The sequence below is a fragment of the Notechis scutatus genome, chromosome 1, assembly GCF_049901735.1.
Source record: "Notechis scutatus isolate UNSWTSFEM ecotype Mainland chromosome 1, rNotScu1.2, whole genome shotgun sequence".
Lineage (NCBI taxonomy): Eukaryota > Metazoa > Chordata > Lepidosauria > Squamata > Elapidae > Notechis > Notechis scutatus.
Genome location: NC_142009.1, coordinates 219,407,041 through 219,420,217, shown reverse-complemented (window position 1 = coordinate 219,420,217; position 13,177 = coordinate 219,407,041). Strand labels below are relative to the sequence as shown.

General features: G+C 40.2%; 1 protein-coding gene across 7 annotated transcripts in view; it reads left to right on the top strand.

Moving 5' to 3' along the window:
* Window positions 1-12,427, top strand: part of MRAS (muscle RAS oncogene homolog) — a 65,013-nt gene extending 52,586 nt beyond the window's left edge. For 6 of the 7 annotated variants that reach the window (XM_087950298.1, XM_087950294.1, XM_087950293.1 and 3 more), the window contains 4 exons: window positions 3,581-3,734; window positions 3,978-4,077; window positions 6,429-6,508; window positions 11,368-12,427. In XM_087950298.1, the coding sequence (XP_087806424.1) occupies window positions 3,616-3,734; window positions 3,978-4,077; window positions 6,429-6,508; window positions 11,368-11,464 (396 nt within the window). In that variant the 5' untranslated portion in view covers window positions 3,581-3,615 and the 3' untranslated portion in view covers window positions 11,465-12,427. The remainder of the gene's footprint in view (window positions 1-3,580; window positions 3,735-3,977; window positions 4,078-6,428; window positions 6,509-11,367) is intronic. The other variant, XM_026665485.2, reaches the window with a different exon arrangement.
* Window positions 12,428-13,177: the final 750 nt, after the last annotated feature.

Below are 13,177 nucleotides of genomic sequence, written 5' to 3'. Positions count from 1 at the left end.
GCACTGTTGTGCGACTGAATTGTTGCTTTCTAGATGTAGGAATGCCTTCTGTTGCTTTTGTCATCAGGAGCACTCTTCAAGCAGCTGTAACATCTGATTCCCAGGAGCCCTGTAATGGTTACACACTGCTATGTAGTTGAGTGATGTCAGAAGAGAGTAATTGCAGCTTTTTGTGGTAGCCACACTACCACTCTGGTTTTCGTTTCTTCCCACTATTCCCAGGAAGAGGATATTCAGTGGTTCGAGGTACAGTATAGAGAAACGCTGGCAGAAGAGAGAATAGTCATTAACTTTCAAACCCAGAGGTGTGTCCTTCCCACAGTTTTTGATCAGGCTGGTTGTGGATATCCAGTGGAGAAGGAAAAAATTTTCTCTGTAAATGCTTTGAGACATTCCTGTCTTTATTTGTCACATCCTTAAACCAAGTTCTACTCTTGCAGACAAAACTCAGGGTTGTGTGGGGGACTAGCCTTCATTCAGATTAAAAAACTTCCCTCAGTCTGTCCTTTCTTAGACTCCAAGTGGTGAGTCATTCATTTGAAATCATAAAAAACAAATCATACATTTCAGTGATGAGAGAAGATTTGGACTAGCCCAAGGGTCTCCAAACTTGGCAACTTTAAGACTTGTGGACTTCAACTCCCAGAATTTTCCAGCCAGCATAAGCTGAAGTCCATAAGTCTTAACGTTGCTAAGTTTGGAGACCTCTATACTAGCCCTTTCTAAGCAGTCATCCTAATATAGTCATGCTTTGATGTGAGACACTATCCAGAACGGTCAATGTTCCATGGGATCTTGTAGCTTTATTGATTCCCCTTCCATTCAATTGTGTCCAATTCTCAGAGATAACCTGGACATGTCTCTGCAGCTTTCCTGGTAAGATTTTCAGAAGTAATTTGCCACGGCTGCCTTCATTCCTAGGGCTAAGACTAGCCCAGGGTCAACCAGCAGGCTTTGTGCCTAAGGCAGGACTAGAACTCACGGTCTCCTAGTTTCTAGCCTGATGCCTTAACCCCTACACCAAAGTGGCTCTCAAGGCTTAACTCCCCCTCAAAGGAGGTCTTAATGTAGGTAGTCTTTGACTTAACAACCATTCATTTAGTGACCAAAGTTACAACGGCACTGAAAAAAGTGACTTATGACTGTTGTTCATACATACAACCATTGCAGCATTGCCATGATCAAATTTTGGACATTTGGCAACTGGCATATATTTATGATGGTTGCAGTGTCCCTGGGTTATGTGATCACCTTTTGCAACCTTCTGACAAGCAAAGTCAGTGGAGAAGCCATAGTCAGTTAACCTAACAACTGCAGCAATTCACTTAACAACTCTGGCAAGAAAGGTTGTAAAATGGGGCAAAACTTATTTAACAATTGTCTTAACCTAGCAACATAAATTTTGGGCTCATTTGTGGTCGTAAGTCAAGGACTACCTATACCAGGGGTCTGCAACCTTAAACACTCAAAGAGCCACTTGGACCCATTTCCCACAGAAAAGAAAACATCGGGAGCCATAGAACCTGGGTGGGCATAGCCAACTCAACGCCACTCCCATCCAGGCACATGAACACACACCCCGCCATGCCTACCCAGGTTTTGTGGCTCCTGATGTTTTCTGTGGGAAATGGGTCTGTGTGTGTGTGTGTGTGTGTGTGTGTGTCCTCCTCCTTCCCTCTCATTTCTGTTTTTTGTCTTTTACCTTCTCAGGCCAGGCGAGGAGTGACTGGAAGGGGAGGGTGGGATTCAACCGGTGTTACTACCGGTTCAGTGACTACGCTTTGCATCTGTAAAAAAACCTTAAGCTGTGCTGCCCGGACAGCTGAAAAGCACTGTGTGCAGGTGTGCAGCATTTGGAAAGCCTTTTTTCCCCCTGCTTTTTCAACCTCAGCTGTGCCACGCAAAGCAGCTGTGGTTGAAAAAGCAGGAAATAAAGGACAGGTAAGAGCCTAGGTGGGAGGGTGGGCCAAACAGTAGCAAACACAGAACCGGTTTGGTGTCTACTGTTCTTCAGAGTTACCGGTTCTATAGAGCCGGGCAGAACCAGTAGCATCCCACTCCTGGTAAAGGACGGGGCCAGCCAGTAGTAGGATCACCCAACAGGGTGCCACAGCAGAGGGCCCAAAGAGCCACATGCAGCTCCAGATACCAGTGGTGGGATTCAATTATTTTTTTTACTACCGGTTCTGTGGGGGTGGCTTGGTGGGTGTGAGAGGGGAAGGAAACTGTAAAATCTCCAGTCAGAGGTGGTATTTGACAGTTCTCCAAACTACTCAAAATTTCCGCTTCCGGTTCTCCAGAACTGGTCAGAACCTGCTGAATACCACTTCTGTCTGATACCCAACCTATACTAAAAGAAAAGAAAAGTAACCCTACCACCAATATCTCTGCTACTAGAACACAGTACATTATGTCTCCTTTTCAGAGATCTTTCTTTTCTTAATGGCCTTAAAATAATTATTTAACAATGGCTGTGATGTTGAGTTTCCCCCATTAGGTAGTGAAAAATAATTTCCCTTATAATACAAGAGAAAGGCCCTTTTACGTGAAGAAAAGTACAAACCTTAAAAAGGCCATTATTACACAGCAGGCTTTTATCTGACCACATGGAAACTACAAAACAAATTAAGGATAAGAACAGCCTCCTGAACAGATTGCTGGGTAGGGATTTTTGAACAAGCAACCCAAATGCATCTGGAGTCACCAAGCCCAAACCACTTGCAGCCTGAATCACCAAATTATATGTGCTCACATCTGAAATGCTCATTCTTCTGATGAGCATTCGAAGGAGGGATGGGAGAAAACACTGCATGAATAATTCAAGGGCTTTGCATCAATCCACTTAATACATACCTATACCTGAATCAAGGAGGAGTCCTGCTCCCAAGACACTCTTTTGGAAAGTTTACTACTATTTTACTCATCTCATGTAAAACCTTTTTGATGTTGAGCTTGGCTCCTGGCTGCAGGGCCCTGTCTATGCCATTTACTAGGCAGCAGAATGGAAATGATTTGCTCTTGACTTATTACAGGATCATTACTTCATTTTTTATTTGCTTTGTTATGGGACCATATAGCAATAGCACTTAGACTTATATACCACTTTACAGTGCTTTCCAAGTGGTTTACAGAGTCAGCATATTGCTGTCAACAATTTGGGTCCTTATTTTATCCACCTCAGAAGGATGGAAGGCTGAGTCAATCTTGAGCCTGGTGAGATTTGAACTGCCAAATTGCAGTCAGCGGGCAGTCAGCAGAAGTAGCCTGCAGTACTGCATTCTAACCACTGCGCCACCACGTCTCAGTGGGCTTATCCAGCTGATTATCATTTGCTGAGACTAAAGAACCCTAGCCTATCTACCACTCTATTTAGGCTGCCCTTTGCATGTATCTTCCACAAAATGTGAACAACAAGGACAGAGCTAGAAAAAGGCCCATCTCCTTTTACGTATTTACTATCTAAATAGTGGCACATCTTTGGATATAACAGGTCTGATGTGGTTTGGAGAAGCGACTTAAGTGGGCAAGCAAGTGATTTCTTTCAATCATTTTCTTTTTTTCCCCTCTCTCTTCTCACTAGTCCTGGACACTGCTGGTCAAGAAGAATTCAGTGCAATGAGAGAGCAGTACATGAGGACGGGAGATGGCTTTCTTATAGTCTATTCGGTCACAGATAAAGCCAGCTTTGAACATGTGGATAGGTTCCATCAACTCATTCTCCGAGTTAAGGATAGGTAGGTGCCCTCCAGCCTCTAGATAAAAAGTTTTTTGGTGTGGCCAGTCCATGGATTCAACTGGAAGTCATCTATAGAAAAGTAGAGATATGAAATGTTGTTGAAATATATTACTTACTACACTGGATGATATTGAGTGAATATCGGTTATTGTTTTATGGAAGGATTTAAAAGTTATAATTCCTGTACTCGCCACAAAGATAGATTGTATTGATATTTCTCATTCTTCTTTTTGTCTTTCAGAGAATCTTTTCCAATGATTTTAGTGGCCAACAAAGTTGATCTAATGCATTTGAGAAAAATCACCCAGGACCAAGGGAAGGAAATGGCAGCCAAGCACAATGTACGTCCTCTTGGTTTCTTCCCATCCTGTTCTGTGACTGTGACCTGGAAATGGTCCAAGGGTGTTCACAAGGTGGAATAAAAATAGTCACGATGGCAACCACCGGATTGGCAAATCACCTAAATCACATGTCACAGCTGCCATCTTGACTTTTTTTTCTACAGTATCCTGCATATATCCCTGATGTGGTCCCTGGCTCAGACTATCCCCAGGATACCTTTTTAGAATAAAATTGTTCTCAGAACTGCTCAGTTGAGGGATGTCATCAGTGGAATTAGAAAACAAATTATGAAGTGGATTTGGGATAAACATGTTGATGGTGGCCAAGTTAAGGCAGACAGAGCGTCTCTTTCCTTTTCAAAATTGTAAATTCCTCAGGGGTTGCATGCCATGGAGTAGATCTGTAGTAGGAACTGAGGGTCTTCTGGGTCATAATCCCCTTTGACACCTCTTTCCCACTATTCCCTGCTTTAGCCTGAGGTGGGTTTAGAATCCAGAAAATCCTCAGTTCTGTAGGAGGATTGTTTGATGTCATATCTGTCAACCCCATAAAGAGACCAGTGGAGAAGGAGTATGATTTGATGTTGGATTCTCCTTCTAATATCAAATCTCTTACTTGGCTCTTTTCCTATATCCATCAATCCTCTGATTCCTGGGATGATGCTAAATTCCATTGCGGGTCTAGAATCATTGTTCTTACCCACAATCCTGTCCATTTTTCCAATTAAGTTGCAATATTTTTTTTAAAACACTAATCAATAATGCATCCAATGTCGTCGTTTAAATGACATTTTGAGTATGTCAGGTCTATTAGAAAAGCACAGCAGCACTCTGGAGATACTGCACTCATTTACGAAAACTCCTCAGACATTTGTATACTGAGTTCATTAGTTAAAAAGCAAAATGTGAACCAACTATCTAGATGTTGGGCGATTGAAGTACTTCCCATTCACGTTTGAAGCCTAGCTTGACAACGCTGCAAGTTTTCAGTGTGCAGATATTGTAAAGAAAGTCTGAGATTTATTAGGCTCTAAAGAACTGTTTGAAGGGAGGGGAAGGTGGGCGACGTTTCAATCAGACAGAAAGGCTCCATTTTAACAGCACCGTCTCTTAGCATTTGCTATCTTAGTGCCAATACGTGGGGTCATAAAACCTCATTTAGTTTACCATATATAGTTACGCCTGTCCCTTCTTCATCCCCTCCACCAATGAGAAGAAGAAAAAATTGAGCAGAACTGAATACGTTACACAAAAGTATCCTTATAAATGGCCAACCGAAAGAATCGTGCTTAAAATGAGGCTTTTTAACTTGGAAAAAGATGATTGAGAGCATATGCACACTGTATCCTTAAACTGGTACCCTTTTGTGAGGATACAGGCTTAACTGTAAACCAGTTCAAGAAAATCCTGCCTATATAGGTCAGAGGCTGGCAAGAAATTCAGTCTGGACTGGAAGCTAGCAATGGGCACTCATTGGTCAATTCTACTGCAGCTATGCCTTCCCTTTTTCTGTTCCAGGAAAGTAATGGCTAGTTGCTTTTCTTTCTGTGGGTTTTGTTTTACTGGAAATATATGCTTTTCTAAGTTTGCGTTTGTAAATGCACCAACCCGCTCATACACAAATATACCATAAGTTTGCAATATTAAATAGACCCACACATCCAAGCTTAAAGTATCAAAAGCTTAGTTTTATCATTAAAAAGTCCCATTTTGCATCTTTCCAAGAAAGTTTGCTGTAGGATACAAGTCTTTCTCAAGGACCGAATGGTTATTATACTTGTTTGACATCTGGAATTGATATGTAGAATTCTACAATTCAGGTTCCAATAAAAATATATATTTTAATCACTACTGTTCTTCCCCTGAGCAAACTGCTTTTCTTACTGTGATTTATTTATTTATTTAATTTACTCCAGTTCTCAAATCTGGCTATATAAAGGCAATGGGTAAACAGATCAACTGTTTCCATTCAACAGCTATTCTTATATTGTAATTTTGGAGAGAAACCCATGAAAGTGGGACCACTATGAAAGCTTGCAATGCAACTGTGCCATTAAAAACCACTTCTGCTCCATAAGAGCACCTACAGGACTATTTAAAAAAACCCTTTTGAACAATTGTCCATAGTTCTTTCTTTATTCACTTTTATATAGATGCCCTCTCTGAATAATTTTACTTTTCTACAGCCCAAAAATTCAGAACTAGGGGAGAAAACAAACAATACCCTAACTTAGCATATGAAACGATCTCTCATCCTGTTTTAATGGCATTTGCATTTTGCTTTCCCATATTTCTTACACTCTAAATGTGTATAGTATATATGTAAATATCACTGAGACTTTGTTTTCCAGATTCCATATATAGAAACTAGTGCTAAGGATCCTCCATTGAATGTTGACAAAGCCTTCCATGATCTTGTTCGAGTAATCAGGTGAGCCATCCCACTATTAAATCAAGTCTGCAACTGATTTGGCTTCCTCTCACATTTCATGAATCAAGCTTACTTTAGAAAAAAAAAAGTTTATGAATCATTCACTAAGCATTAGTTTTCAGTCTCAGCCGTAGATCCTAGTTATTTAAATATTTGTTCATATATTTTTGGCTTACCAGGAAACCTGTACTCATCATTTTTAATCCGTATTTATCTTGAACAAATACAACTTTCAAAGAATGACATCAAAACATAGTTGTCATAATGTATGTATGTATGTATGTATGTATGTATGTATGTATGTATGTATGTACTCATACTTTTAGAATAGTTCGTAATATAGATATAAATCTTAATAGTTTAAAAGGATTGAACTAAATAATTCATAAACATTTTTTTCTGAACAGAAACCTCTTTCGAATGAAGGTAAATAAACTTGTCCCAAGATAATGTTGCATGATCTAATCTGGATTGGTCACTGGGACCAGACATTTTGTCTTCCAAGCATTTGGACCCTAAGACTAGAGCCCATCCTCAGGGAATCTCTCTAGCAGAGAGAAGTTCCTTGAAGATGGGCTCCCACCAAAGCCTGAAAGTTTGGAAGACAAAACTTCCAGTGACCAATCCAGATTGGATCCTGCAAAAATCTCTTTGTCCATATCTGAATAGGTTGAATCAACAGAGAAACGTCAGAGGTTTGATGTCCTTCCAGACATTAAAAGAAGCTCTTCCACTGAAAACCAAATAAAACTTGTCCCTTTTTGTGTATGTAAAAAAGAAAAAGAAAATCTGGGAAAACTGATTGACCTACCACTGTTTTGAGGCTTAGTGCTCAGCCAGGATTTTGAAGCCATGACTTTTAGGATATGAATTCTTCTGTTTCTCTCATCTGGACTGGATATGAGAATTTCAGGTTCACATTTCTGGCCACATTAAACCCAACCTACACCCCACCCTAAACAGGAAGAAATAATATTACAGACAAATGTGGTATAAACCAAGCCTGGGAGAATCTGTATTTATTTTCAAAATATTTGATATTTCTAAGAAGCAGGGCAGAAGCTCTGAGAAGCAAGCAAACATTTTGAAAAACGAGCAAAGCAACCATAGGAAACCCAGCCAGATTATGAAGTGAGACTGGCTGGAAAAAAAAACTTTTAAAAAGGGAGAGGTGAATGTAAGCCCTTCCCCCATGAGAAGTCTTTTCACCAGGCTTTTTAAAACCTGTTCGTGGCTGACCTTAGCAGTAAAGGCAAAATTGCCTCTCTCGTCGTGACAGTTAGCAATTTCATTTGTTAGACCTCAAGCCACCTCTGATGATCAGCTAGCAAAGATCAGATATCCTCTGGCAAACATAACCCTTCATTGTGCTAAGCAGTTTTGCAGCAATCTCTACCCTGAAATACCAATGGAACAGGATGCCCCAGCAATCATGTCCTGGCCCATTGCTCTTATTAGACATTTTTTATTTATTTATTTATTTATTTATTTATTTATTTGATTTGTCAATTGCTTACAAGATAATAAGTGTAAGTATATACATAGTTATGAATACATGAAATGGGTACCTATAAGAAAAAATAAAAGAAACAATAGGACAGGGATGGTAGGCACGTTGGTGCGCTTATGCACGCCCCCTACAGACCTCTTAGGAAAGGGGTGAGGTCAATAGTAGCCATCTAAGGTTAAAGTTTTTGGGGTTTGGGGAAGAAACCACAGAGTCAGGTAGAGTATTCCAGACATTGACCACTCTGTTGCTGAAGTCGTATTTCCTGCAATCAAGTTTGGTGCGATTAACCTTGAGTTTGTATCTATTGTGTGCTCTTGTGTTGTTATGGTTGAAGCTGAAGTATTCATTGACAGGTAAGTCATTGCAATGTATGATTTTATATACCATACTTAGATCAGATCGAAGACGACATAATTCAAGGTTTTCTAGGTCTAGAATTTCAAGTCTGGTGGCATAAGGTATTCTACAACGAGTAGAGGAGTGGAGAACTCTTCTTGTGAAATATTTCTGGACTTTCTCAACTGTGCTAATATCAGATACGTAATGTAGGTTCCAGACTGATGAGCTGTATTCGAGTATTGGTCTAGCAAATGTTTTGTATGCTCTAGTTAGCAGTGTGATATTACCAGAGAAAAAGCTACGTAGGATTAGAAACTAGTTACCTTTTCCCAAAGAATCACTGTGCTGCTTTCCAAACTTCATTAATCAAAGGCTTTTAGCTGTAATGGGACATCTGGCACTAGATGCTTTGCATGTATTCATTCTTATTTTTTGAAAAATGGGCAGGGGGGGAGGGGAAACATGCTAATTGTTTGAGCCAGGAAAGTTACACACCCTTGCCTTACAGTTGTGTTCTTATGAAGCTTTCCTAGAATAGAGGCTCTCTGACTGCCACATTAGCTACACAAAATAAGATAGTGTAGCCTTGATTTCTGCAGAATGCAAGTTGTTCAGTCACTGCACATTCTTCCGTCTGTTCCTAGTTGGCAGTGAAGGAATGCAAGGGAAGAGAGATTTAGAGGTCAAGAAAGCTTAATAAATGCTGCTCAGTTTAGCCTGACGCTTAATTGTGGTTAAAAAAAAAAAATCAGTATTGCAGTTGCATTTTATTGCGGTACAGTTTTGTTTTTGTTTCAAGAAAAATAATATACAGTAAAGTCCCTACGTGCCTCTTAAAAAGCTTTGAGGTGCTTTCTTGCTTCTTATGCTCACCAATTTCAAACAGGGCTTGCCCACTGAAGTTAGCAGAGATTCAGGGTGGAGGACAGGGGTTAGCGTATGGATGAGAACAGGACAACTTTACTGTAGTTTCTTTGGTTTGAGGCTGTGGGTAATCAAGCTGGCAATGAAAACCATCTGCCTGAAACTGGAAAGTACAGTACCTCCTATGGGCTACAGTTGGTTTCATCAACATAGAATAGAATAGAATAGAATAGAATAGAATAGAATAGAATAGAATAGAATAGAATAGAATAGAATAGAATAGAATACTTTATTGGCCAAGTGTGATTGGACACACAAGGAATTTGTCTTGGTGTAAATACTCTCAGTATACATAAAGAAAAGGTACATTAATTAAGAATCAAGAATCATAATGTACAACACTTAATGACAGTCATAGGGTACAATCAACAATCAAATCATTCTAGGAAACAGTCAAGTGGGAGGGGATGGGTGATAAGGAGTTGACAGGCGTGAGGTAGACGGTTGGGCTTATAGTGGGGAATATATGTTGCTGAGGGTTGAGTTGTTGGTGTGTGTGTGTGTGTGTGTGTGTGTGTGTGTGTGTGTTCCTTGCTTCTCTTCCTGAAGATATTTCATTACTAGCCTGGAAATGAAAAGTCTGCAAGAAGAGAGCAAGCTCAGAAACACGAAAAGCCCAAGAGCCTAATGGTCTGGCTCTGTAGATGGCAATTCTCAGTGTAGCTAATGTCTATATCTCTACCTTAGTAGAATTATTTAGTACCATTAAAATGAGGCATCATATTTTAGCCTCAACTGTGCTGGGTTCCCTTATCACACGCACCCACTGCTGTACTTCTAGTATAGTTTGTTGAATAAGCTACAGTTGAAAAGTTCACACACCCCCGCTGTCCTTTAAACATTAGTTGACAAACCATTGTTAAGACAAAAGCAAAGAAAGCACATTTTGCCTCCGCATGCAAAATCAGTCTAAATCGTCAGACAAGCCTGATGTGATTAAAACTTTTTCTTTGAAGGAAAAAAGGCTCCTTTAAGGAGGGAGAGAGTCTGTTTGATTCATTCACCACTTTTGTAATGGAAATTGCCCATCCTCAAAACTATTGTGTGAGTTCTGTGCCCAGGACTTCTTAGCTCCTGATTCTAATTCTAGCTATAGCTAGAACCAAGAACTAAGATATCCTGGGCAGGTGTCTAATTCTACTCTATAATATAATAATGTATAATATATTATATATTTTAGTATATATAATATTACTAGCTCCATACCCATGCTTCGCTACGAAACTATGTGATCGGGCTTAGTTTTGGGGGAGGAAAATAGGAGGGAGGGGAATTCTGCCTCTGCCTACCAGCATCCATCAGTATTCATCTGGCTAGCATCTTGTCAGTGTGTGAGAGAGTTGAGGGCTGTTTGGAAACTGAAACAGTATTTGCTGTGTAAGCAAGAAGGAGACAACAAGGAGCCTGGGCATGGCTTAGCTCAACTATTCTGTACTAAAGCTGCTTGGTGCTGTGAAACTAAAACTGAAATTTCTCTCCTCTGCTTGTGTTTTGCATTTGAAGCAAATTTCTTTTCAGGTGGGGAGGGAGAGTAGAACTCCTTAGCATCAGAGCGTGTTAATAGTAATATACAAAATACTAATGGAAAGAGAGAGACAGACAGACAGAGAGACAGAGAGAGAGAAGTGTGTGTGAGTGTGTGTGTGTGTGTGTGTGTGTGTTACATAACATATATGTTACTATAACCAGATAACAGGTAATCCTCAAGTTATGATCACAATTGAGAGACACATTATCATGTATAGGAGCCATGGTGGCACAATGGTTATGCAATATTGGAAGGTAACTCCACTGCTCACTGCCAAGAGTTCGATTCTGACTGGTTCAAGATTGACTCAGCTTTCCATCCTTCTGAGGTTGGTAAAATGAGGACCCAGATTGTTGGGGTCAATATACTGACTCTCTAAACAATTTAGAGAGAGCTGTAGAGCACTGTGAAGCGGTGTATAAGTCTAAGTGTCATTGCTATATATAATAAGTTGTCTAGTTCTGGTTCTAGAATTAGAGTTCTGGTTCTAGAACTAGAGTTCTAGTTCTTACTAGTCCTTAAAAGCAGTACTGATATTTCTTCTATGTTCCCAAACAGGCAACAGGTTCCAGAAAAGAACCAGAAGAAGAAAAAGACCAAATGGCGAGGAGACAGAGCAACTGGTTCCCACAAACTGCATTGTGTGATTTTGTGACTGTCTCTTCCTGTGTTTCTCATTTTTTCCCCATTCCAACTTGAACCAATTGTACAACCTAACTGCAACTTGACTTTTCAAGAAAACAGTTCCTGCCCAAAAGAACTCAAAGGGAAATATTCTGGGCGTTCTTGAGATTCAGCCACATGATTATTTGGCAAATGATGCAGAATTGGTTTACTTTAAAAAAAAAAGAATGAAAGAAAAAGAAACAAGTTACTCCAAAGCAGGGGCAAAAAAAAATATCCAATTTTTATGACTGTCGGCCATTTCAATAGTTTTTATTTTAAAATTACTTGGGTGACTAAAAATGTTTTATCTACAAGCGTTCCCAAGGGGACCTTACTTCTAAACAGTCATTAATGGCTTTACTTAGTACTGAGCGTGTTGTCAATCAAGGTCAATATTTCCTTTCTTGGCAGAATTTCCTTTTGCACTGGATTCCCCAATATGTCTTCAGAGATGTAATTTGTGTGTGTGTGTGCGTGCGTGCACGCAAAAGAAACTGATGTGTAACCAGATCTTTATAAGGCAGTGCCAGCAAAAAGGATGAACGTGAGGGGTGGGTTGTCAGTCCTATCTGGGTTGTTCATCCTATGTGCCAGGTTGTGTTTTGTCAGTAAAAGGCTACTCTGAAAGAGTGGGAGGGCAGCCATTTTGCTAGTCTGAGAAATATTTAAATTAAATGGTTATTTACAAATGATAAATAGTACTTTTCCTTTGCTTTTGTTATTTTGAAGAAAAGAAACATGGATAAATGTTGATGTAAATATTAACTGAACTCATATGAGTATATATCAGAAAATGTGCTGATTCTGTGCTGGTTGATACTTGTGGCTTTTTTTGTCTAAGCCCCATATTGTAACACCAGTTTTCCCATTATAGTATTTTCTAGATAGCTTGGATTTCTATTTGGAAACAGAAAATGTCTTCTTCAGTAAAACAGTTACTGTTCTCATGCCATTAATGCATTCCTATATTCAGAAGTTCTTGCCTCTACTTCTAAACCTCAAGGATTACTGTATTTAATGCTCAGAGTTCTATGTATGTGCAATACTACTGCATGTATTTTTCATGTAGGTTCCATCTGAGTCATAATCTTTTTAAAATGGAAAGGATTCCATGTTATTCTATATTCCGGAAGATAATTCATAAGCATACTGTCAGGTAGCAAGTATACATGGAGGATAATGCAATTATGTATATCGATCCACATCAAAAGGCAAATAGCTTTTGAGGAGACATGATTTTTATTTGAGCCTTCAAATCTTTGTTGACTTCTGATGACTGCCTGAAGAAATCCCTGCAGTTTTCTTGGCAAGAGTTTTGGGAAGTGGTTTGCCTTTGCCTGCTTCCCAGGGCTGGGAGAGAGTGGCAGGGGTGGGCCTCAAAATTTTTAGCAAAGGGTTCTCTGTCTGGTTGCTGGGTGGGCGTGGTCATGGTGGGCATGGCCTAGTTGGCCTCCTGCACCACGGCGGGGGGCATTTTTGCCTTCCCCAGGTTTTCCTCGAGCCTCAGGGAGGGCGAAAACAGCCTCCCCAGGCTCTGGAGGTTCTCTGGAAGCCTGGAAACAGGCCCATGAACTTCCAGAAGGCCCGTTTTTCGCCCTCCCTGACCCTCCGTGTGCACCTTGCATTTACCTGCATCCAAAACGGGCTGCATGGAGACTCCGGGGAGGGGAGGGAAGGGGTGAGTGGGGCCAGCCAGGAGTGG